General features: G+C 39.6%; 1 protein-coding gene across 1 annotated transcript; it reads right to left on the bottom strand.

The window, feature by feature from the left end:
• Positions 1 to 518: 518 nt before the first annotated feature.
• On the bottom strand, positions 519 to 27,985 carry cckbrb (cholecystokinin B receptor b). Its single transcript, XM_069713646.1, has 5 exons — positions 27,640 to 27,985; positions 19,952 to 20,203; positions 15,338 to 15,599; positions 8,197 to 8,324; positions 519 to 5,387 (listed from the first exon to the last, which is right to left on the bottom strand). The coding sequence occupies exons 1-5, from the start codon at positions 27,800 to 27,802 to the stop codon at positions 4,846 to 4,848; spliced, it is 1,347 nt and encodes a 448-aa protein (XP_069569747.1). The 5' UTR covers positions 27,803 to 27,985; the 3' UTR covers positions 519 to 4,845.

Below are 27,985 nucleotides of genomic sequence, written 5' to 3'. Positions count from 1 at the left end.
AGAGACAGCAAACATCAACACTAATAAAACAATACCCACATACGACACAGCCTTTAATCCTCATTATGTTACACAATTTGATTTTTACACTCCACATGGTTCATATTGATAATGAAGGCTGAAACAACAAATACATCTGTAAGACATTACAACCCCGAATACTTTATTAAGACATAACTCACACTGCAACTTGCTGCCCGTGTGCATGATAACTGTCAATTCTGATCATTTTAATGATTCCACAACAAAGATGCTCAACACAGCCTTAAAAAAATATGGCAGCATTGTGTTTGTTCGTTGTTCTTTCAAGAGACACTGAAACCTTTGTTGTGCCATAAATGAGCTGTTAAATCGGCAAATGTGTGCAAGTATTAGAAGGGGCAAATCTGGATTACTAATCTGACAAAGATGGCAATTTCCCCAGGGCCCCTAAAGCCCAAAATTCAGCCTGTGACTTTGTTAATTTAATTTATTACAAATGTGTTTGTGAATTTGCAATCAAGTACAATGAATGTTGTGGCCCTTTATCGTATTTTTAGTTTATACTATGTATGAGGCCTCCTATTAGATGTATCCAGTCATGCTAAAGGGACAAAGTAAGATTAGAAAAGTGTTTCAATATGTCCCTAATAAATATAAATTACCTTAATTATCTTATACTTTCTCTTAAATGGCTAGTTTAAAGTCATATTAATCATAGCAGTGCCAACAGTTAGAATTCACTTGGGAATTTTCCCTCTCACTTTGGCCGGACATTCAGGCAAGGAGATCTTCCACTCAGAGAAAGTCAGTTATTTCTTTCTTTTTTTTTTTTTTTAAACACTGCAGAGTGAATTTTTTTTTACAAATCCAACTGGCTCTGCTGCCCAGTCAGGTAAATGTGCTCCTCAAATATCAGCTTTGCTAGCATTACATAATAATTGTGACTCTCCCAAAATTGTCAATCCGTGCACCCCAGAGATTCCCTCTTCACCACCCGTGGAGACTGTTCTCATCAGTCACCAGTAGCATCCTCCCGCCCCTGTTTGTCAGGTTACACTTGTGTCGACGTGTCCGGGACCATTTAATTTAGCAAATGGCTACACTTTTATTTGCAGGCTCGTTGTAGGGGTACTCTGCAATCCTAGCAGCAGTTCAGTATCACTTATCACTGACATATTTACACACGTAGTGCTTAAAGAAAAAAAAAATTAAAAAAAAAAAAATAGCATTGTCAAGCGTGATAATAAGCATCTGGAACAGTGACGGTTGTGGAGGGAGAAATCAATCACAGCAACCATTTGCAGGTTCATGTAGCCTTAATGGATAGGAGGGGGTTGATTAGATCACAGCAAGAGCATAATGATCAAAGACAGAGTGGGGGGGCTTGTCACTTTATAAAGGCCACCCTCATTGTCTTTACTGAACATGATTGATTATCTAAGTGGATGTAAGTCTTTGATAGTGGTCAGTCAACAGTCTGTACAATTTGTCGCAGAGACACCTTTTCTCCTCTATAAATTAGAACAATAGACATTTACATCAACATATTTCAACTCTTAGCTGAGTCCAAAGTGTATTTTTCTCAAAAAAAAAAGCTTGGCTAGCTGGGTGTGTATGGAGAGTTTTTAAAATTTAGGGTGAACTGGCCATAAAAGAAAAACAATACATGTTCTGTAAATTAGCCATGCAGATAGTTGATTTGTAGTTGTTGGGAAATATTTCACATCTCTGACATTTCTGCTACTATTGTAATACAATGGAGGTAAATGGGATTCCATCTGTACCCAAATAATTAAAGTTTATCTCTGAATAAGTCTGTATGTTTTCTGAAAATATTTTAATAGAAGCTATTTTTTTTGGGAACTTTCAACAGTGAAGTAGTCTCAGTAAGTAATCAGTGAATTTCTTGGGGAAGAAACATTGATGTTAAGGTTTTTGACTGCCATTTAAATCGCTTTGAGCAGCACGGAATAATCCCTTCGACCTCAATTTCTGTCATTTTGATATACTCATTGGTATAAACCCAATAAATGTTACAAATTGCATTGCTTGATCATCATCAGTTCCGTAGTTACAAGTTTGTTTTTTTTGTAGGGACTGGTCCGACGATGGATCGTAGACTGTATATTAAAATGAAGGACATGTCAGCATTTCTTTCGTTCCATTATGAAGCCAAAACATCTTGGAAATGAGCGCTGCCATCTCAGATGTTTTGGCCTAATTTTTGGGGAGCTCTCATGACATCCATCTTTATACTCAGTCTGTGGTAGAGCATTACAAATGTGTGTGTTATTCTTAGCGTCCCTCCAGCCGTCATTGTCCCTCGTCAAAAGCAAACAAGTGGAAGCTGGCCTGTGCAACCCTCATCTTAAAGTTGCAGTGATCCTTTTGGGGTTAGGGAACAAGATTAAAACACAACAAACTGACTAGAATTCTCTCATTAATTGTTACAGCTAACACATTTGCAAACGGTTGCCTATAATACTTCCAGCAGGATGGAGAAACATTATATGTTTCCATGCAGACTTTACTAAAAATCAATCCAAATACAATCTTTGTCCTTTGTGTGAAACCAAGGTTATTTCAGTGTATTACATTGATCAGGGAGGGGGGTGGTGGGCACATGCTAATTGATTACCACAGAAATGTAAGATTTTACTGTTTTAGTCTCAAAGTGTCAACAAGATTATCATTTGCTATATTTTCCACAATGTAGATTGATATTTCAGCGGATAAAATGTTCTGCCTGTGTGTAGTTTAGACCCCCACAGTAAGGCATCACTGTGATTTATTTTTTTAACATAAAGGGTACAGTGTACACAAGGAACCACAAAAGATACAGGCCTATCTAGAATAACAAACACCCACAAAAGCAAGTAATACATCTATTAGTTGTGAGACTGACAGCATTGTGCTTTGGTGCACTCAGTGAAATATGCTCAGCAGTTCAGGCTGGCGGGATTGAAGTTGTAACACAATTAATGGGAGGTGAGTAGGGGAGCAAGAGTCAGGCACGCAAGACAGACCTGACAGAGACCTCTGAAACCTGGCTTCCACTTGGTAGCCTTCAGGGCAACTGAATGCAGACAGACCCCTGAAAACTTCCATGAATTTACTGTTAGCTGCACTTCTCCGCCGCACAAAAGACTGGTTTTTAAATTGGACTCTGCAATAGAAGCGATAGCTGGCACTGCTGGACTTAAGAGCTGTGGTGGGTTGTCTGGTCACTGTGCAACTCTGACCTACAATGATACTGTGACACAAACTTTTATCACAATATTACAGTTTTTTGTTTTTTTTTCAAATTCAGTTCAAGCAGGCATTGCATTAATATTAATAAACTACAAATACACATTTGTACTGAACATCCTTCCATAAACATTGGAACTCGACAATTCTGTGTTAAAACTTCATCAAACTACTTTTGTCTTTTTACAGATTTCAGTATAGAGCACTTTCTGTTATACACAGGGAGGGTTTGTGGATCTTTTCTTACATTGCATCAGTAATATAATAATGCAGGAACTGTTGAAGATTTGTGTGTCAGAGGATCTATTGGCAGAAAATTAAATACAATGTTCAGAATTAGGTTTTCACGAGTATATAATCATCTGAAACTAGTCGTGTTTTCATTAACTTAGAATGAACCTTTCATATCTACACAGGGAGCGTCCTCTTCCGTTAAGCCCGGCATGTTGCGCCACCGTGTCTCTACAGTAGCCCAGAACAGACAAACCAAACACGGGCTCTAGAAAGGGCCTTTTTTTTGTGGCCACCATAGATTCTCATATGCGCTTGGAAGTGGAGAGTGAGACGAGAGGAGTTCAGATGGTTGCAATCTGCAACCTCACCACTAGATCCAACTAAATTCTACATGCTGGTCCTATCAGTACACCAGATTCCCGTCAAGATGTTCTCCACAAAGTGCTAGACACGAGAAACTCGTTAACATGAGCATGTAACACAACTCAATTTGTCATCTCATCCTTTTTACATTTGTAACGGTGTTTTGACACAATACAAACCTTAAAGACCCGAAGATAGCTAGCATTACAGTTTACAATCACAACACAAGGCATCACCACTGCGTCTTTGTCTTTTTTTTTTTTTTTGTGGAGCCATGTACATCTGGCAAACCACTCATTTATCATTTCCCATGAAGAAAGTTTTTCATCTGATAAAGATTTTCAGTGAGAAGATCTTTTAAAACATTAAACTCCACTTCTAAACGCCAAAACAAAATTATTATTATGCGCATGATATATGAAGCAAATCAACTTTAAACAAATACTGTATTACATCGTATTTAGAAGCAGGCACTTAGTCCACAAGGCAATTGGATTACCATCATTAACACAGATAAACATTAACAACTGACAGCAAAATATAAAACAGGTTAAAAAGTACATAGCAAATAGTCTCCTATTTTTATAGCTACATTATAACTAGTAAATTTTTTAGACTGCCTCCCTCACATATGCAGCCCACCACTGCTAACATCAGCTGCATCACAAACACACAAACACACACACACACACACACACACACACACACCACCGTAAACATCTAAGCAAACACTTCACCTTGGTCCACTGAGAAGAAATAAATATTTGACCGTTTTTGTGCTTTTTCAATAAAGCTATGGACGTATTTACACTGTAAGACCGGGTTTCATCATATAATGTCAACATAGTTTAACTCACGGTCACAGGTGAAGCTTCTATACTGCTACATTATATAGCCTGTTCATCCACTCCTCATTACCGTTCCTATGTGCACAGCATTCGCCTAAAAACAAAGGATTTAGGGTGCTGTGTTGCCGTAGTAACTGTCTTTCCTAGATTGTGCCAGCATCCATCTCCCTCAGCAGGTTCCCATGGTGCTCACCGTGGTGTAACTGAACTTGGACATGGACGCCCCCGTTGCCATAACATCCTCCTCGTTGTCCCGTAGCCCGCGATGGCGGCGGCGATGGCAAGGTGCGGCACAGCATGAGAAAGTGGCAAGCAGAGCTTTGCGGAAACGTGTGTTCATGAAGCAGTAAATAATAGGGTTGACGCAGGCTGAGGTGTACGACAACAAATGGATAAAAGCGATAGGGGCTCCTGACAGGGCATGTTTGGCAGAGATGTCATCGAAAGCCCGCCAGGTGTTGGCACAGTACAGCGGCATCCAGCACAGAAAGAACATGACAACGATGACGACTAACATGCGGATGATTCGCTTCTTGGCCTCAAGTTTGGCCTCCGACGTGTTGCTGCGCGGTCTTTCTGCCTTGGTCGCCTTGCGTGATGCAGCCATGGTGGACATCTCGACTGAGTGCGGCCGCTGACCCACATTAACGTAGCAGCCATCTCCATCATCGCTGCCATTAGACATAGTGGAGGTCAAGCCATTCTTCACATCTGCATCGGAAAGCAGGGTGAGAGAGAGATGAGTTCTGTTTGACTTAAATCGGTGTGAAAGGGGTTAAAAAGGTTGTGGTCTTGTTTTAATACAGAAATAGTTTGCAATGACCAGGGCTTCCCAGAAATAGTCGAATAAGCCCTAGTCAATAAGAAAAGTCGTAGTCGACCAAGTTTTCATTAGTCAAAAAAAAACGACGATAAAAATAACTCCTAGAAATATGTTTGACTGGTCAAGCCTTTGCCTTTAGGATGGTGGTCAATACCCTGGTGGTGAACTAGGTCCAGTGGGAAATTGCGGGAAATGAGCGACTGTCATGTGTGATAAGTAACATAAGCAGCATGTAGCCGCAATTACTGTGAAGTGCCAACGGCGGTAATTAAGTTACTGTAATCAGCCATAAAGTGTCCAGATAAGCCTGAGTTTCAGTATAACAGCTGTCCAAATGTTGTGCACTGTGTGCTGCCCTTGAAAAAGAAATAAAGGCCTGGTTCATGCAATGTTAAGACGACATCTCTGCTGCTCCTAATCACTTCTGAGCTGCCCCGGACCGAAAGGCTGGTCAACACACACACACACACACACACACACACACACACACACACACACACACACACACACACACACACACACACACACACACACACACACACACACACACACACACACACACACACACACACATCCCAGAGGGTGCAGGTTCCTCTTATGCCACTGCTGTCAATAATCTATTAGGAGCCGAGACACCGAAACTGCTTATATACAGAATAGTGTGTTCCAATAAATACACCAAATGTTCAGTCTGCTTCCTTGTTGTTCCGACACATTTCGAATCATTACCACTTTTGCCGTTTCAATTGTCATTAACAGTCGGCTTGCTTCGTGCACGTGCTTGTAAAAGTTTTAAAAGCTTATTACGGTTTTGCATTTCTGTGTAATGTCACGCAGTGTTAACAATGATACTTATTACCTTTGTTGTCAGCTCTGGAATTTAAAAACAATTTTGATGCCCAAAAAAATACATTTTAAATCAATAAATTTAGACAACTTTTAGACCACTGTCTTAAGCCCCATAGTTGAACAATAAATATGGCATAAAGAGCTGTAAGGCAACAACATGCAACCAGGATCTGGTTCTTTAAACAGAGTATTGCTGACCCACTTGTGAATTTTAATAAATAAAACAGATTTTCCAAGAGGTTATTATATAATCTCTGTATAATATTTAGTATTATTTCCTGTTTGTTTTGTTTTACCCAATGCATTTTGTCTCACAAACGCTTTATTTATTTATTTATTTATTAGGATAACCTCTTTCTCTCTGAGACCAAACAGATGGTAATGTACTGGCCTCCAGCTGCCAGCCAATTCCATCCTTTAATGGAGCACTCGCAGTCTCACTCCACGCTGCCATCAACCCCGACACTCTTATACGGCCACAAAAGGTTAGGTTTTGATTAATCTGCACACATTACAGTGATTGTAGCGCAAATGGGATTGTTGTGGCTAAAATTAAATTCCCCATTATTCACATAAATCATGTCAAAATATTTAAATGTTATAACATTAAAGCTAGATACTGATTAGTGTGGTGGCATTTATTTAGAGACACAATCTGACTCAATTAAATGATACTGCAATCAAAATACAAATATTCAGCCTGAGAATATTGATTAATCAGACGCATTTATATATATAAAATATACTATAAATAGTAAGCCAATATTCTGCTGTGTTGAGCTGGTCAGAAAATAACATTTCTGTGTTTAGTTCATGTGTTTTTTCCTGAAAATTATTTTGAGGAACGTAGGAAGCTTTTAAATCTGACTTTTGTCACAACTGTAATTTCCAGGAGAGGAAACCATTCTTCAGTGTAAGAGTCATCCATTGTTTGATGCTTTCAGTTGTCTAAAATCTGTGTTTAGTGACCAATTAATCATACTGAGATGTTCTGCACAACAATTTTAAAAGACATTTGTATCCACAGATGACCCGGTCTATCAGATACAAACTACCTTTGATGCCAACATTAATTGGTCTTTTTAAAGTTGTAATTTTTAAGATATAAAATTCCATCTTGTAATACCACTTTGTACATTAGGAGGTGATAGTGAGTCACTTCAGCATCCAGGCAGCGTGCCACCACTATGGACTTAGTAGATAGTTTAATTTAGTTAGTTTACATTACAGCTTATTTGTCTTATTTTTTAGCAAAATCATAATAGCAAGAAAACATCCACAACAAAACAAGATATCGAAGGTTTTTCCGGTACAGTTTGTGTTATTATTTGCTTCACTAAAATTCCATTTTGAATTGTCCAGACACGGTTAGTACGCCTGGTTTATGTGCAACATAAAGTTTTATCAGTTAAGTAGATATGATGATGATTCAACCCTAGACTTAACCACTGGAAACAGGACTACCTGCAGCAAATAGGACCAGTCAGAGAGATACAACGTAGGTAAAACATTTTGGGATTTCTTTGACGGTCCACTCACACACTGATGCTGCGACCCACCAGGATTTGTCCTAGTATGCCTGGTGGCCTGTAAATCCTGATGTTATACAATTAGCTGCATTATTAAGCTCTTCCTACACAGACACAGTTAACATTAACAGTTGTTCACTTACCAGTCAAGAGGAAATGTTAAATAGGTGACAAATGAAATGATTGCTTTCACTTATTGCTGCATTTTTCTGTATTTTATTTTATATTCTTGGAGCCAAATTGCCATCTGGAACATTTGTTGAATCGTTACCCTACTACTTTATTTATTTTTTTCCTCATGTAGACTACATGGCCTTACCAGTAGAGTTTTTTTTGTGGCCCATCTCAAACTGGATGCCTCGGTAAAGTTCTCTGGAGATCAGTCCATAGGCCACAATCATCACCACCCCTGGAATCGCAAACAGTATCAGCAGAAGCAGAATGTACCTAAAAGAGAAATGAGAGGTGTCAAAATCCCATAAAGATAATGATGCATGCATACAAAAACTTGTGTAGAGGGGTCTAATCACTTGTTTATTTAGGTGAAAGAGCAAAGCATTGTATTTTAAGCTAATGAAATACCCAGTGATCTTGGAAAGACCAATGTCCTTCAACAAAAGTTGTATTTCCAGAATCTTCAAAGGCTCTATTTAAATGAAAAAAAAAAAAAAAAAAAATCCCTCATACTGTTTAGCTGGAAAATAGGGAGCTTGGGAAACAAGTTGGAAAAACATATCTTCCGGAGAATAGGAAAATATGTTTCTTCTGGAAGTACATGGAGAAAAGCTGTACATTTAAAAAAAAAAAAACAATAATAAAATATATATATATATACAGTGGGTACAGAAAGTATTCAGACCCCTTTAAATTTTTCACTCTTTGTTTCATTGCAGCCATTTTCTAAAATCAAAAAAGTTCATTTTATTTCTCATTAATGTACACTCAGCACCCCATCTTGACAGAAAAAAACAGAAATGTAGAAATTTGTGCAAATTTATTAAAAAAGAAAAACTGAAATATCACATGGTCATAAGTATTCAGACCCTTTGCTGTGACACTCATATTTAACTCACATGCTGTCCATTTCTTCTGATCCTCCTTGAGATGATTCTACTCCTTCATTGGAGTCCAGCTGTGTTTAATTAAACTGATTGGACTTGATTATGAAAGGCACACACCTGTCTATATAAGACCTTACAGCTCACAGTGCATGTCAGAGCAAATGAGAATCATGAGGTCAAAGGAACTGTCCAAGGAGCTCAGAGACAGAATTGTTGCAAGGCACAGATCTGGCCAAGGTTACAAAATAATTTCTGCAGCACTCAAGGTTCCTAAGAGCACAGTGGCCTCCATAATCCTTAAATGGAAGAAGTTTGGGACGACCAGAACTCTTCCTAGACCTGGCCGTCCAGCCAAACTGAGCAATCGTGGGAGAAGAGCCTTGGTGAGAGAGGTAAAGAAGAACCCAAAGATCACTGTGGCTGAGCTCCAGAGATGCAGTAGGGAGATGGGAGAAAGTTCCACAAAGTCAACTATCACTGCAGCCCTCCACCAGTCAGGGCTTTATGGCAGAGTGGCCCGACGGAAGCCTCTCCTCAGTGCAAGACATATGAAAGCCCGCATAAAGTTTGCCAAAAAAAACAAACACATGAAGGACTCCCAGACTATGAGAAATAAGATTATCTGGTCTGATGAGACCAAGATTGAACTTTTTGGCGTTCAAGTACAGAGATATCCTGGAAGAAAACCTCTTCCAGAGTGCTCTGGACCTCAGACTGGGCCGAAGGTTCACCTTCCAACAAGACAATGACCCTAAGCACACAGCTAAAATAACAAAGGATTGGCTTCGGAACAACTCTGTGACCATTCTTGACTGGCCCAGCCAGAGCCCTGACCTAAACCCAATTGAGCATCTCTGGAGAGACCTGAAAATGGCTGTCCACCAACGTTCACCATCCAACCTGATGGAACTGGAGAGGATCTGCAAGGAAGAATGGCAGAGGATCCCCAAATCCAGGTGTGAAAAGCTTGTTGCATCATTCCCAAGAAGACTCATGGCTGTACTAGCTCAAAAGGGTGCTTCTACTCAATACTGAGCAAAGGGTCTGAATACTTATGACCATGTGATATTTCAGTTTTTCTTTTTGAATAAATTTGCACAAATTTCTACATTTCTGTTTTTTTCTGTCAAGATGGGGTGCTGAGTGTACATTAATGAGAAATAAAATGAACTTTTTTGATTTTAGCAAATGGCTGCAATGAAACAAAGAGTGAAAAATTTAAAGGGGTCTGAATACTTTCCGTACCCACTGTATACATTTTTACGTATTTTTAAAAGACTGATGGGTATAGTGTATATTTAAAAGAAAAAAAAAATGATCTCAGTCAAATGTAATGGAGACAGTGAGACTAATACTTATCCACCCACAATCACACAATCAAACACAAAAGTGCTAAAATACACAAATAAGAAAACCCAAATCATTAGCTCTGCACAAATACACACGGCTATACACACGGTTGACTGAAATTACCCCAAAGCTTGTTCCATGTTAAGTACAAAACAAAAGCGCACTGAAACACATTCTGTTCTCTTCATCTGTCCCAATGGGAGAGCTGCTAAGAACAGACTTCAGGTCCAAACATGGAAGTAAATGAGATGTTTCAGTGCAGAGTGTCTTGTTGAAAGTACACACACACCCCTCAGACACAGACACGGTTCATCTAAAGGTTATTTTATACAAATCGGCACATTGCCCACATGGCGAGTGCTGTTAAAGTATAAAAACAATGCATGACCTGACATAAAATTTACTAATAAGTTACATTTGCCATTGGGTGGCTGCAATCCCTGGAAATGTAACTGATGATGTTCAGCACATAATAGAAAGACAGCGACTATAATGGATCACTCAATTTCAAGTTAGAATACGAGTAAACTGTTTTATTAGCTTCCCCGTGAAGAAACCCCAGCTTAAACTGAACTAAATGATCTGTTACAGCAGGAAACATATTTCTTATTACAATATGAATTAGTATTTGATGATACCAGCAGGAAATCGATTTTGTCAAACATTGTGGTGTATTGGCATGTCTCTGGTTTGGATTTTCTCAATAATCCTTACTTGTTCAACTTTTGATTTTTACCTACTAATGGTGTTCCTTAATCCAGGAGACATCCTTCTATTGCATTACAGAGTATCAATGACTTCTAAGATTACAGATTTACCTCCTTTTACTGTAAGCTTAAAAATGATAGTTTGACAATGTCTCGGTCATAAAAAGGAAATAAAGCTTAATCAAATTTTATAAATAAGTGATCTTTCATTTCTATTAATTTTTTTGGTGTTCTCCCTTTGCCTTCTCATATAATTTATATGAAAGTGTGTCTTTTTAATAACGCGCCCACTTTGTGTGATAGAATTGGAAAGGGCGTAATAAAACAGGCTGAAATGTTATTATATAGAGAAAAGTTACTTAAATTATGACATGTCTGAATAATAAGAAATTCATGTAAAGACAGACTGTGTAACTCCAGAGAGAAGAAAACATTTATCCAGTCACAAATGAAATGCTGTTATAATCAGTAAAGGACCTCTTCTATATGTTTAACTCATAGATGGGTTTACTGATACAGATTTACTTGGTCTGATATGACCTGTAGTGTATGGTGGCTGATGATCTCTTATGTGATCAACATTAGGTACATCCTGTGCAACTACCATTAGGCTTGCTGACTCTATGCTTCTTGTTCACTTGTGCTTCTGTTACACTCCATTTTAGCATGTCAAAGATCTAAAGGCAAATTCAATTAAAACTGCAAGCAGTGATGTACGGGCCCTCGCACTCCGGCGCGCCGCCTCCCCGACGTGCAGCGTGCGAGGCACCCGCTTAAAGTTGCTATGTTTGTCTCGTTTCCTGTATCCAACAGGGGGTGATGGCGAGCCGTTTGGCCACGCCCGCTCGCAAAACACATATCAGCTGTATCGTCTCACCACGCCAGATGTATGTCACACGTTTCGTGAGGTTTGCAGGACCGTGCAAATTCCACGTATAACATTGCAGGCGGGAATTGAACCTGGTACCTTCAGACTGAGAGATGACAACGCTGACAGGTGCATCACTATGCTGGCTTCCATGACCTGAACGGAAGTCATACTTATAGCATGTCGTGCAAAATATGACTGATCATATTTCGGACAAGTTGAATCACCATCAACAGGTGGAATCTGAACCATTAATAACAACCTTGGTGAATTTAGTCACCATTTTTGGCGATTCACACATGTTGTACTTTAACGAACTCCTCCCACATATTTTTTCGGACCGACTTGAAATTGAGTCTGTGCACTCTGAACATGTTTGGAATTAAAAGTTATCAAAATAATGTGTTTTAGTCGATTGGTGTGCCAGTGGCGTCGTGGACAAAAAGTGACCCAAAATTCATGCTATGGCATGTTCAAAAAATAACCGGCATTTTCAAAGTCAGAAATTACTAATGTCCTTTTTTGTATGTCATGACAAAAGGGGGGAATTGAACCCCAAACCTTCTGGCTGAGAGGCAACAATGCTAACCACTGCACCACCAATCTTCCCAGGAGTTAGGCAGCATTGTGACAAATCTTTGGCTCACTGCAACCTATACCTCCACCGTCCACAAATATTCATTCAAATGTGACCAAAATTGCCATAGACATTTTTTGGATAGTAGATATACGTGTTTTCAAGGGGGTCTGCAGTGATATTAAATATCTTCCTGTAATGTGTTGTGAATGCAAAACTTTTTCAATTTCCCCAAACGTTTCAACTTCACTAAAAGTTGAATCACCATCAACAGGTGGAATCTGAATCATTAATAGCAACCTTGGTGAAGTAGAATCTTTTACCTGTTGAGTTAACCAGACTGTCGGCTGAGTCGCTGGATTCTCTGAGTGAACTCCGTGGTACACTTTCTCCTGCCACGACTCTTTCTCCGGTGCCGAAGATAGTCCTGCGGTCTACGACGCCGACTCCCAGCTGGAAACGACCTCATGAAGACACGGGTTCAAGCCCCGCCGAGGTAACACAACACACATGGTTCACGGTTTACCCGCCGAGGTAACACAACACATGGTTCACGGTTTACCCGCCGAGGTAACACAATACTCACGGTTTACCCGCCGAGGTAACACAATACTCACGGTTTACCCGCCGAGGTAACACAACACACATGGTTCACGGTTTACCCGCCGAGGTAACACAACACACAAGGTTCACGGTTTACCCGCCGAGGTAACACAACACACAAGGTTCACGGTTTACCCGCCGAGGTAACACGAGGTTCACAGAGGGCAAGACCTCCTAAGGCAAGTCCCTGTAAGGGTAAGCCACAAACCAAAGGTAAAAAAAAAAAGTCCAAGAGACTTTTTTTTTTCATTGTGTACTGGTTGAGTTGCCTCAGAGAAGTAACTTGAGGCATGTCAGTTCAGAAAAAGGTCATACTCTAAAAAGTCATTAAAAAAGTCCACGTCTAAAATATGGGGGAAAAAAAAGTCGTACTATAGCATGTCGTCCAAAATGTGAAAAGTCATACTATATTGTCGTCCAAAATGTGATAATTGATTAAATATCCATGGTGGATCACAATTTATTGGCATATATTCATGGTAGATTAAGAGAAATCAAGCAGACTTATCTCCATTTGGAAACGTTAGCGTGATAGCTGTCGGGGATTTTTTTTTTATCACTTGCCTCCAGTGAAAGGGAAAGCTTTGTATGTGGAGGATGTAGAAGTTAACTTGTGGTGGAGTCTTTTTAGGGTTGTTGAATTAAAGGACATAGTTCGTCAAAAAGATGGTGTGTTCGCAGAGCTTTTAAATAGAGTTAGAACTCGTAGAGGCACGCCCATGTTGAAAAGTGATGTGGAAGTATTGAAGCGGTGTGAAACTGGTGAGGTCAGCTCAGCCTTGCATATATTTCCGACAAATAAACAAGTAAATGAGCACAACGTTAAACAGCTGTTGAACACTTGTGTTGAATATGCTACCATAGAGGCACAGGATTTTAGAATCAGCAAGAAGACAGGGAAACTTCCTTGTTGGGAAGTAGGGCTGTGATTACATGTATGTGGTGTTTATGTATGCATACTATTAAATAAAAAAGTGCACCCCAAACCTCTGTCTCTTCTTTGAAAATACAGGCACGCCGATCGATTAAAAACAAACTCATGATGCCGAGGCAGTTTTCGGTACATCTCAGTGTGATACACAAGTCCAACAAATTTGATGCATACAGGTGAAACTAAGTGCTGGAGCTGCAGTTTGGGGGCGCTAGCGAGCCGGTTGGCCACGCCCACTTGCAAAACACATATCACGTATCGTCTCACCACGCCGAACGTATGTGACACGTTTCATGAGGTTTCAAGCATCCTTTGACCTTAAACATCAACTTCCTGTGTCACGGCGAGACATCAAACTTTGCCACATCGTCACGGCAACGCCCATTGACAAAGTCAAACGAATGTCTCAATATATCATCAACTACATGTTTAAGTTATGTAGTTGTGACCCGACTTTACGTTCATGTGATCAACCAGCTCAACGTAGAATGTGAAAGTATGAAAAGTGTCATTTCCAGTGGCCAACAGGGGGCGCTATGACTATGAGCGAATATTACCCCACAGGGGTCTTCAGGGCGGGGCTGTTATCATACCTGTGATGTTTGGAGAAGGTCGGTCCATGTACATAAGATTTAAAGCAACTCGTAGTTTCATGGCGAGACACTCAAAATGGCCTCCTCTCACAGGCACACAAATCGACGAAAACGAATTATTTTGATAACTTTTAATCCCAAACATGTTAACTATCCATAGACCCTAAATTCAAGTCGGTCAGACAAAATCCCTCGGAGGAGTTCGACAAAGTACAACGTGTCAGAATCGGCCAAAATGGCGACTAAATTCAAAATGGTGGACTTCCTGTCGAGTTGACGTAATGGTGCAATGTAACTTTTTTGTGCGTCTCAGTGTGATACACGTGTCCACCGGATTTTGTGAATTTAGGTAAATGTGGCCGCCGGGGCATCTCTTTAGGGGGCGCTCTCGAGCCATTTGGCCACGCCCACTCGCGACTCCACTGGAATACGAAATTTTTCGCCAGGAGACATATGTGTATCCACTTTCATGAGTTTTTGAATATGATAAAGCCTCCGAAAAGGCAAATCACTTTACGCAAGAATAAGAACGACGACTAACGACCAACATCTTTACGAAATACAACAGGGCTTTCGCACCGATTCTCGGCGCTCGGGCCCTAATTATCCTGTAATCACCATTCGTGGCCACAGAGGCTGCTGTTCAGAAAAAGTTGTAGCTTCATTTTCCATCATTTTATGAGGAAAAAAACAAACGGAGCACATTTTCACAATGTTTGCAGATTAACACTGATATTTAGTACCAAGATTAAGGCTACCTGACTGCTTACCAGGTCTGCTCTGCGGTTGCGACAGGCCACTTGTAGCGACACTGGTGTGCTGTGGTGTTGTCAGGACGCTGAAAGGACTCCAGGTGACTGATGATTGGATAGGGGATCATGATGACGAAGGCCAGCACCCATGTAGCAGCAATCACCCGATAGGCATGGGAACGGGTCTGCCACACCCGCGACTTCAAGGGGTTACAGATGGCGCTGTAGCGCTCAATTGCTATGGCAACCAGGCTAAACGTAGAGATACTGACTGATATACCTGTAGGGAGGGAAACAAAATATTTGAAAAGCAAGTAAACATTCATCTGTTCTTAGATATCTTTTATTTTTCTGAATATAAATGTGCTCACGGTCGGTGCTCACAATTTGAATGCATATTGAAAAGTAACAAAAATGTGTTTGTTTACGTGCAAGTAATATCTGCAATCATAACATAGCACAGTGCTCTGTGGAGATGTGCTTGGAAATGAAGATGCAAGGTGAGGATATGAGGATGATTATCTCAATCTTGTGAAAGAGGAAATCAAGTTGGCCTGAGCCACTGATGTGATCTGCCTCCTCCCTATTGACAGGCCGAGACGGGAAATGACTCTTTACCTCTCTTATCCATGTCCTCAGTGAGACTACAGGGTGAGAGAGTGACACAGAGTGACACACAGAGAGAGAGAGTGACCCAGAGAGACACAGAGAGAGAGAAAGAAACCCAGGGGTCCTCTGTGGTGTGAAGCGAAGGACAATCAGCCACCAGTCTCTCCCTGGGGTTTGTCCACCTTTCCTCAGTACATCCTGATGATGGCTTCCATCAACTTCCTGTTCTGGTTTATTTTATTTTTCACATTTTTATCTGTCATTACATTTAAATTTCTGTGGCTTTAAAAAAAAAAAAAAAAAAAAAATGATTTCCACGTTTTTATACATCCTGCGTTTTCATGTTTGTTTTTATTCCACCTCATAGTTGAGTGCAGAAGAGCATAACAATATTTCATAACCTTAGTCTATTCCTCTATAAAATCACGAGTTTACTCGTGCATGCATGGATTTTGGTCTTTTATTCTTGTTCCCTAAACACCACAGTAGTTACTCTTCTTTTTTTTGGTAAAAAGTGTATGAATTTTAGGACTTTTAGTAAGATATATACATACATAAAAAAGTATATATATATATATATATATATATATATACTTTTTTATGTTCTATTATCACACCTTTACTTAAAATAAGTGTTTGATATTTTAGTTAATTTGCTGCTTCACTTTATTCCTATAGTCTGAATGGTAAATTGTGCAGTTAAGCAAGCAGCAAGTTAATTCTGCACAGCTGCTTCTCCCCATTTCCAGTCTTTATGTTATCTAACCAGATGGTTGCTTTATATTTACTGTACAGACATGAGAGAGGGTTCAATCTTCTCATCTAACTAATGCAAAACCATATGTCCCAAATGTCAAACTGTTTCTTTAAGTAAAGGGTCTATATGAACGCCTCTCTATATGTGTGGCATTTAGGAAATTAAAAAATCGAACGCTGCTTAAAATGGTTGCTATCAGAAACTGAACAAGCATTGGCAAGAAAAGCAATGTTTTGGCTGCCAGATGCAGAAGATGAATCACTTATTGATGTTGACATGCAAAGCACTAAGGAAGTGAACTGATTACATAGAATCATGAATAACCTCTTGATGTTACCTAGGAAAATGAGCACTTAGTCACTTCAAGTGCATTGTAGAGGCACAAACGCATCTTGCACCAATAACCCTCCCACAATTAGGAAAGGTAATGAAAATGGTCTTCAGAGCAGTGCAATAGTAATTATCCCTTTAGTAATGTACAGGAGGTCAGAGGACTTGTTAACTTCCTGATAGCTATTTGTTTCCGTGGTTGTTACAGTACAGTTTGTGGTTACGTAAAATAATGATTAAGTAAGTGAATCAAAACAATGCGCCTGAATGGAGTTTGTTTCAAGTAGGGGGATAACGGGCAGTGAAGCCCCATATCAACATGCTGTTTTCATTATCTGTTGGATGCAAAAATCAAACGCTTCTCGAGGCAATATGGGATTATCCTGAGAATCTGCCTGAGATGTAATTTAGTTTTTATTAAAAATAGCAGGTGACACCACATCAGCATTCAAGGTGGCAAAAAGGGGAAGGTCACAAAAGAAATACTGCCTACATGGGCAGTTTTTGCAATACTTGATGAGCACCATTGTAACTTGTGATTATTTTTGTGTACTGATGTGGATATCATATCAAGAAATATGGTGCTTTAATGTAATTATGAGCTGAGTAATGAACTTCTCGTGTTCTCTATCGCTGCACATGAAAGTAATGAATGATATTAACATTTGCACCACATTCTTTTTAATGTTTAAGGAGTTTAGTAGGGTTCGATCATTTTGTGATTCACCACAATCTGGAACTTAAAGATTTTTCTTTCCATAGTATCTCCTCAGTGAAATTCCCATTTGTAGAGGTCAGTCGCCTTGTGAGTGAGGTTAGAAGAACCTTCATCATAAAGCGACTGACCCGACATCTGCAAGCGCTCAAAATTCATTGAGATCAGATGTAAATGGCATTTCACAGCAAATTCTACTGTTCAAAAAGCTTCTGCTATGAAGTAAAGGTCACAGGAAAAAGATTATCGCTTATATTGTATAGAGAAACATGTAACTGTGCTCTTTAAAAAGCAAACACAAAAACATTCACTATCAACCACAGGTGCACCTCAATATTATGCTGTAATGGGAAAAGATTTGAATGAAAATGTTGCATTTGTTCTGAAGAAGCTTAGTTTACCAACAGCATGTGATCAAAAAGTTCAGAGACGTTCGCAACCCGCATGAAGCAGGGGAAGCATTAACCTTTGTAAGTATTTTAAATTCGCTTGCTCCATCAACATGTGCATCTTTGTGACCACTGCTACGTGTTTATTTCCATCACGTTTATGGGGGGTGAGAAATTTAGCAAGTTTCTATATAGGAGAACCCAGTTGTGACACAGTTCAGATTATCTGAACATCACAGTAAAGCTCAGTGTTGACAGTCTGATCATGGGGGATGAATTCAAGGTGCACAAAAAGCCACCTGGTTGAGCTCCTGACCTGACGAAAACTTCTTCCATCTTGGACAGCGGCTTTATGCCCCGTCTGAAATGCAAATACTGCTTCAACCACCTCACCCGGATCATTGTTTCATAGCTGTACATTTTCTGAAGCCTTTCGTGAGTCTCTGTTGCCAATTTCCCGAATTGGACCCAAAACTTTATGTGCGCTCTCTGCTCAAGTCTATGGTGAGATTGCAAGTATAATATAATATAATATAATATAATATAATATAATATAATATAATATAATATAATATAATATAATATAATATAATATAATATAATATAATATAATTTAATATAATATAATACTGGTCACAAAAACACATGTAACTCCAGTGCTGATGTTGATTAAGCGACATAACTCACTGAAGTTATTGCTTCCACCTCCTCCGTGCACATTACTGCACTTTGCTGGTGCACGACAAGAACAGGACTGGAGCTTTTTAATACTATAACCTTGTATAGGAGAGCAACCTCAGAAATATACTAGTTTAACCCAATGACACTTCAAGGACGTAGATGGATATCATTGGTGTTTCAGTTGATCCCTTTTTGGCATTGTTTCCATCAGCAAACAGAAAGCCCTAATAGAAAGCTTAACGTACTTAGGGCCTGATTTATGAAACGTTTGCGTGTGTAAAACCACGTGCAAACTTCACAACACCTGCAAAAAAATGTCCAAGCTGATCTACTAATGACGTGCAGTGAGGATTGCGATTTTCAAATGTGCAATTTAACACACGTTGTCCATTTTGCGTGTTTGCCTGAATGCATATGTAATATTGGGCATTTATACATGAACATGCAAAATACTGGAAGGGGAAATGCAAATGTGTAAATTAGCACCCACAGTGATATTTATTAAACCTGAAAGTAGAAATATGAGAATTGATTGCTTATCACAGAAAGAGCTCCACCTGCTGCTCAGTGTTTGTGAAGAGGCATCTCATCCCGCATCATTTTTCCCGCCTAATATCTTGCCACCTTCTCATAATTTTATCTAATGATCTTTTTGTTATTCCTACATCATTGACTTCCTCACCAATAATCTCCTATATAGTGTTTTGTTCTTGTCATATTTATTCATTTCAGTGGGATCCGATTTCCGTTTGCCTTTGCGGTCATTCTGTTAGAACGGCTGGAATCATTTTAAAACACGCAAACACCTCATTTAAATAGAGCGATTTTCACCTGATATCAAAAACGCAATTACTTTTAGTAAATCGCCCGCAAAACGGGTGCGAAATAAATGTGCAAACTTTTGGAATAGACACGCAATTTAGTTCCCTTTATTTGAGATCTTTTTGCATCTTTTCGTGAATAAGGAAGAGATTTAGGACTCCGATTTGTTGGTTAATACACAACACATTGTCAATCTTTATTCTAGCTTTTACTTTTCACCATTTGATTTTATATCTTTTTTCTTTTTTTTTTGCCTTCTCGTGGTTTCAACCTTCAGTCTTCACCGCCACTAACTCCACCCTTTCCCTCATCACACCCACTTCTCTCACCCATGAGGTAGGACACTATCTTGCACATGGCAGCTCCAAAGATGAAGTCCTTGAGGATACTTGGGATGAGGGTGAAGGGCATACAGAAGATGGCCATCATCAGGTCACTGACGGCGAGCGACAGCAGAAAGGTGTTTGTCACGGTGCGCATGCGCTTGTTGACCGTCAGCACCACGATGATCAGCAGGTTGCCGAATACACTCAGGAAGAAGATGAGCGAGTAGAGCAGGATCCGTAGTGTGTGGTCCTCATCTAGTACAGAAACAAGTAGGAGAAGGAGGGGAGCTATTAGATCGTGAATGTCTTTGTACTATTGAACAAAAACATTAGTTAGCTTTTACATATTTATTGGTATGAGCCTGGTGTTCTTTATCGATCGGTCTGGTGTGTTTATAATCATCGCTGCTTCACTGTGTTGTACATGCCCCTGTATGGATGAACACTTCTAAAATCAAAAGCATGTTTTTATTCTGTTAGCTTTGTTTGCAAAAGGGTGGAGCTTGTGAATGCACTGCTAACAACATTACAGATTAGAAAGAGTCATATTGTTGCTGCTGAAAATTATACAATACTCAGCTTTGATTAAATATAACTGTGATGTTACACTGATAAAATGGCAGTTACATCAGCTGTCTTTTTTGTTTTATTGCCAGCTGTATTGTTGAAATGAGTAGCTTACATTAATTATTATTTTGTATAATTTTTGTAAGTTGATTCATAATTCTCGGATTTGTGTTGAAGCTGCTGGACCTTAGCAAAACTTCCATTTAGCTGTGATAAAGTAATTAACAGTTGCTAATATCTTTTAGCTGTTGAAAGACGGCTTAGAATAGTCCATTTCTTGTAATCTCCATGTTTTCAGCCCTTCAGCCCCATTTGCACCAGTTCAGAATGCAGTTTTTCATACACTCTCAAAGTCGAGTCCTTCATCTGAAATACAAATACTGTTAAGTGCAAAAACTGCAGCCTGAAGACTGACTGTGCCCTCAGCAGTCAGCAGCTTCACTGGATCATGTCCTGTGAAGTCCATGTTATCTGCTTTCTCTCTTATCGTCACCTTACCTTCTTTTTGACAGGTTACCTCCTGTGCAGGGATCACAGGTGCCCATGTGTGCCACATCTGCAGGACACAAATCACATCACACACAAACCCACACTTTGGAAGCACGTGCAACCGAACACACTCGAGCCTTGAATCTCTGAAAATATATCACCAACAGTTCCTCAAAGCCACTGTCAGATTACATGAACTAAAGTACACATCAACAGTGTATGTTCCCTTAAAGCCACCAAACAAATGTATTCTTATTTCTATCTCTTCCTCTTCTCTCTTTTTCATTAACCTTTCAGTAGGCTTATTTCCACAATGTATTTTCATCTTTTAGTGATTACTCCTAATCTTTATCCTTTAAAATCTCAGGAAACATTTGCAGTTTGCCTTCTTTGCCTTCTATTTCATTTCCTTCTGCTCTCAATTCAAAGTAAAGCTTTAGGAAAAATAAAAAGGCTGACTAACCAGCATGCTCTGTGTTTTTCAGTGTATAAATCCATGCAGACCACAAGCTGAAGGTTTAATTTGTGAAGAATCAGGGGATGAATTCTCAATCATTGAGTAATGGTTTCTATCATATCAGAGCACTGTAAGGACATTCCAGAAGGATCACACCTCACGGACTCTAAATATCACAAATTGAATTAAAAGCTCAAAATACCTTTATTTCCCTTGGCTTGTGCCACATCAATTTTAAGCAATCCTGTACCTAACTCGTATTGATTCTCAGTAATCCACCTGGGATGTAAATGCGTGTATTGTGCACAGCTGGCTGGGCCACACAATCAGAGCTCCACTCATCTGTCTGCTCATCACAAAGCAGCATAATGTTCAGATTGGGCTGTAAAAGTATAAACCCTGTTGCACAAAGCGCTGGCATTCGGCTCAATGGCCACGGTAAAGACATAATTGGACTTCTCTAAACCCATATGAGCATCTACTGCAAGTAGTTTACCGATAACAGCAGGATAATATTCGCCAAATTGAATTAGTGCTCTTGCCTCTACCCAGTCACTCGGAAATGTTTTTGTATCACTGCAGGCTTAGCGAAGGATTCAGGCTCAGCTTGGTCACAGTCAGGACGTTGGTCAGTCTTTTACCGTCTCCCTCTCACACACACATCTAATGACATGTGGCCTCACCATCTGTCTCACCGACTCCTATGCAAATAGAAACCGTGAGTTCTAATGCACTGAGTGTACTGCGGACAGAACATCAGGGTTTCTCCACCAGAACAGGCATTCAGATTGTTTAATTTTGTTTGAGTGTGCATGTGAATGTGGGTGCGCATTCATTTGCATTAGCATAATGTAAAATGTGCAGACCCGTGATTGGCATGAGAGAGGAAGGAAAACTCTCATTTATTACTGACTATCTCACTCTCGCCTAATGAAGTATGTTACACTGGCCTCTGCCAAATCGAAGCCAATTAGCTTTCCTGCGTGTTGGCTGATAACTCCCTCAGTACATTTACCACTTCCTTCAGGCTAGCATTTCCAATAGCTGCTCATCTGCTCATCAATGAAAAGGGAAGGCACCAGTATTATGGACCTTGCTCACCGCTCATTGGCCAATATGCAGTACAGACCCATAATTCTGATAAATAAAAAGAGCCCTCCAAAACTGTAGTCTTCTGTTCCTCAACCTCACTGATTCATTTCATTGAATAGAACTAGTGTTCGACGAGACTGCTCAAATCAAATTTATATTGTTGGTTTATTGACAGAATCTATTTTGTGACAGCTCCAGCCTAATAAACGCTGACAGGTGTGCAGTCTACAAGCTCCTAGAGAATTACAGACGTGCACTTCATCACCTTAGATTTTAGTTTTTTCTTTTAACGTAACTTTTTGGGGCCACTCAGGCAGTGGACGTTGTGAGCCATTACTGACAAACACTGACATATCATCACATATCTCAGTGTTATAGGGAGTAACAATGTCTGCGAGGAGGAGGTGATGAATCAGATCAAACACGTATTGTTTTTAGGTCATGTAACGTACGTCACGTGACTTATGTGATGTATGTAATGTAACTTACGTTAAGTAACATATTCTGGTTATCTAAACTGCTAAACATAACCGAGTAGTTTTGGTGACTAAAACTAACCTAACTGTGACCATTTCACATGGTCAACCATGTGTTTATTTTTGTTACCATGACGACAAAGTTGTGTTTACTGCCGCTGGTACTGTCTAGCAATCATCCACCATGTTGTTGATAACAGCTTTCTAAATCTACGAGTCAGTTGCTCATCCCCCTACTAGCCCATATATTTGTAAACAATGAGTGATGATAACTCTCTAATCAATAGTCTGATCAAAGTCAAACCAGCTGGTTTAATTATTAGTTACTATGGGCGCAGACAGGGGGAACCTACGCTTATTAATTGTTATGATTAGTCCTGAAATATTTGACACAATAAAAATCTTTACTTCAGGTTTTACTAGTTTATGAGTGGCTGCAAACCAACACCTTCAAATCTCCTATCTGGAGAGCCATTGGAAACACGCGGCGTACTAGCTGACTAGACTTATAAATATTACACTAGACAAGACAAGATATGAAATAAATATTAAAGCTAGTTGTTGCTGTAGCTAAAACAGGGAATAAACCGTGTCACGATAAGACGAGATAAGTAAGAAAGCAGATCTAATGACAGAGAAATAAGCTTTTAATGAGTTTATGATTTATCATAAAGTACAGTGAGATTATTTTATACAATACTTAAATTATTAATCCTCTCTGAAGGCAGTACACTGCACTCAATATGCTCTTTGTCTCTGTAGAGATATTATACCGAGCCAGATATGATAAATGACTATAATGGAACTAGAGATGGGAATCTTTCAAAAAATGATTCAGCACTTGTTGATGACATTTCTAGTCAATGTATGACTTGCGTCTACAAACTGAACCAGCATTTCTATTATTTATCAGTTTATTTATCAGTTTTTCAACTGTGACCTCTTTATTTTGTTGTTGTAAAAATCTTCACACCCAACATTTTGTTTACACACCAGATGGGTAAAGTAAGTCTCTTAAGAAACAAACCACTGATTGATGAGAGAGGATGTTGCAGGGGGAAACCCACACAGCTCATTTTCAATCACCCCTTCGTTCTCCTTCTCTTTTACACTTCACTGCTGTTTCTGCCAGCAAACAGATCTGAACCACACTGCAATTAAACCAGAGGCATAATGTAGGTTTAAAAATAGCATGATGTACTTGTTCTGTAGCAGGAAAATGCTCTTTAGGTTTCAGGTTATCACTGAAACCAACACTGGCAGTTTATCATGTTTTTGTGTTGCTCTCAGCTCCATTCATTTTTTTGGAGTACTGTTTTCAGTTTAAAATGAGCCAAAAGTCAAAAGGAAAGCCTGTAGCTTGTCTGAACACCGACTGTGGCACACAGTCTGCTGTCTGTTTACACACTCAGAGCATGTGAGCAGCTTGCAGGTGAAAATGCCGTTGTTGTGACTTGTGGAAGTTGTCTGTCTTTCATTAATGACATTCTGGAGTCCATTAACTGCACATCCTCAGTAGTGTGTCTGTTGTTCCGTTAAACCACACATAGTGCAGGATGTTTGTTACATTAGAAGCCCCTGTGTGTGCAATTATTACAGAACAACTGTGCCAATACGAGGTACATTAAAACGTTTCCATTTTTTTATGTGTTGGTGAAAGAAATCTTACTGAATTGAGTAAAAAAAAATTAAACTGCAATGGCAGAGGCTATTATTAGATATGCAGAGAAATTGTGAATAAATTAATAATGAGGTTCCTATTCCATCCATGAATATTTAAGTTTTTATCTGTGTCTGGTACAGTAGCTATACAAGACATATTGACTAAAAATGAACCCCGCTCCACCCAACAACACCTCCCTCTGTTACATATGCTGCGCGTGTCACTTCCTATCCCACTTGGCCCTCGTGTCACTGCACATATCAGAGAAAAGCCGGCTCTGCTCCCGTAGGACCGCGGTGTCGGTAAATGTCACAGCTAGTGGCTAATCCAGCATAGTAAATGTCATCTAAACCAACTGCACCCTGGAACAGTTGATGGAGGCAATGAAAGAAACCACTTTCTACTGACAGACGACAACAGAGGCCCCAGTCACAGCGGTCGGAGTATGAAACCACATGTTTGTGGCTTGGCCCACAGCGCAGGCGGGTACGAAACATCTGAGCTCCCGTGCCTTTTGTCTGGAATAAACTGATTTGTGAAAACGGATAACCCCACTTTTGTTCTTTTTGATCATCCTCGAATGAACTCCTGCTGTTATCTGACAATTTGCACCACAGTCAGCCCGTATCTTAGATAAGATAAATATTTGTATTGACTCTATTAATGTATGATTCCTTTATTCACATGCTTTTAGTACAGTAACTAAAGTGTGACAAGCCATGTAGGAGCCACTAGAGTTTAGAGCAGGGGTTTCAAATCATGTGCCATGAAGCCCTTTTAGAGTCTGCAGGGTTTTGTGCCAAATCAAAGACAACACCTGGACTGCATTCGCTGTAAAATATTTTGAAAGACGTTTGCGGTTGAGCAGTTTTTTTCCACATGAAGTCCCACCCAGAAAGAGCGATAACTGGAACCAAAACTGATTCTTCAGCGTGACGAGAAGAATCAGTTTTTAGTCCCACACAAAACCTTTCAACAGGACGCCCTTTAGTTGTTTCTGCAAACGGTTCTTTAGAGATCAAAAATTATTCCTGCAGTCACTGTAAATGATGCACATGTGCAAGCTTTGAGATGTATTTGCTCCTATTAACTGACTGGTTCACGAATGGATGCCGGTATCCATGGTGAAATTCTCCCAGAGCAGTGACGAACAGGTATCATTAACACACAGGGAGCATTAGGAATCATTAGAGATGTACTCCATTTTCTTTTTCTTGTTGCACTGGCTTATTAATAAAATGCCAAAATTTGAACTAGCACATTCTTTTGCAATGTACACCCCATTCTCCTTTTTTTTTTTAAACACAGTCTTGTCTGTTTTCACTTCATGTTTGTGTATTTAATTGTAGATTTCTATTCCGAGTTGTTTGCCTTAGTTGCTGTAGACTTTTGTGATACTTGCATTCCCTCTTGCTGACTTTTCTAAATAAGGCAGAATCCTGCAATGCAAAAGGCTGCTCTGCAGTTATTTCACTGATCAGAAAAAAAATGTCCTCCAGATAGGAAGAGCTTATTCGTGAAATCCCTTCAGACTAGGTGTGTTGCATCCATTGCACATGCTTTGATGTCTCTGGTCTGCAGAAAAATTTGCATAACCCAGTGGGAATATGACTGACACAACTCAATCTGCACCATTGACAAAGCTACGACGTGATGGACAGAGATGAGATGAGAAGAATTGGGAATGTGCTGGGGAAGTAATCCATTTTTGGGAGTGACGGAGTGAGAAATGATGATGACAACAGCTGCACAAGATCTCCTTACATGATGATCTTAGAAGGGTGTGATGTTCTGTTAGAACGCTAAATAGAGAAAAATGAAAGTCTGATGGGTACGAAGTGAGATATTGTGTTGGCTGATTAACGCGGTTGCTACATATGAACAGATTAGGCTCTCACCTTTTGCTGCTGCATGTCTCATCCGACATGAAGCACCTTGGTCTCCATCTGTATCCCTACAGCGGATTTGTGATTTGCAGTGTACTGACTGAGCTTTGTATAATTGTCACACTCGTGCCCTAAATTTGTAGATTAGAAATTACTCATCACTGGTTGGTGTGGAGGATGTCAGGTAATGTCGGGAATAACTTGAGGGGGAGTGAAATCAATTACAGTACAATATATAGTATGTAGTAAGTATAAAAAAATAAAATCTCTTGTGTACTGCTAGCTGTCAACACTCAGGAAGGTGCTCAATCTCTGCAGTCTCTTACATACATGGAGGCACATGCACACTCCTTATCATCGCATGGAAACAGAGTTAAAGGTGGTGAAAATAGAAAATGTTGATTGCTATTGTAGCAGGTGAAGATGTGACAGAGAGGAAATTGCAAGAGTAATGACGCACAAGCTCAAATCAAGACAATCTAATTAATATCAACCAAAATAATTTCTCTGGTGCTCCATTTATTTTCCTGTTGAATTAAAGCAAATATAACCGAAAAAAAACTAAGCTTTACTAAAAACGGCTGGCACATCAGTATATCAGTGAATCAATAAAGCCATCGTTTCCCTGTCAGAAACAGATTGAAAAGGTACCGAATTTACATTCATGTTTTAACAGTCAGTTTGTGGCCCGGGTACCAAGTTTCTCTGTATCTTTAGTTTTGATTGATGGATCAAATGTAGCATCATGTGTTTTTAGAGTCAATTTGTTTTATCACAGCCAACAAGTTACACAAATTCTTCTTTTATCTGTACTCATTTGGAAGAGGTGAAAATCATCCGTTTACCTTCCTTTAAAGTCGGTTCATCAGCCCTTTTCAGATGCATGATCCCATAATTAAACATTAGAGTGAATTGAAGGGAAGTCATCTAGACTGGCGCATTTTCATTGCGAACGCACCAACGCTTCAGTAAAAGCAACACATTAAGATACCAAAAATAAAATGAGATCATACTTGAAACTTTTTTCTGAAAGGTAATGAGTTATCTGTTCGTCCACTCACCTCTCTGCCTCACACGTTGAGGTATGAAGACTGTGGACGCGTTGCCGCAGGCGATGCTTGATGTCTCCAAGCTCCCGTTACTGGCTCCGCTCTGAAGCGCATCAGCCTGGGCTCCGACACACTCGGGGTTCATAGCTGTCTCATTTCGCACATAGACATCCATATTTTTGATTTAATGTTTGTAGTGTAAGGTAATTTCGTCTAATGTGGCAAAAAGTTCAAATCAGCCCTCTGTCAATATTTGTCTGCGCCTCAGAAGTTGCTAAATAACCGGACACTGAATCCATAGTCCAGTTATCGTTGCCCAGCGTAAAAGACGAAGTGATAAAGTAGTTTACTTTTCTTT

This window comes from Brachyistius frenatus, unplaced genomic scaffold, assembly GCF_029030835.1.
Source record: "Brachyistius frenatus isolate BFR_SWC_R1_liver_20210118 unplaced genomic scaffold, ASM2903083v1 Contig_120, whole genome shotgun sequence".
Classification (NCBI taxonomy): Eukaryota; Metazoa; Chordata; class Actinopteri; family Embiotocidae; genus Brachyistius; species Brachyistius frenatus.
The sequence above is the reverse complement of the archived record's forward strand: the minus strand, read 5'-3'. Positions and strand labels throughout refer to the sequence as shown.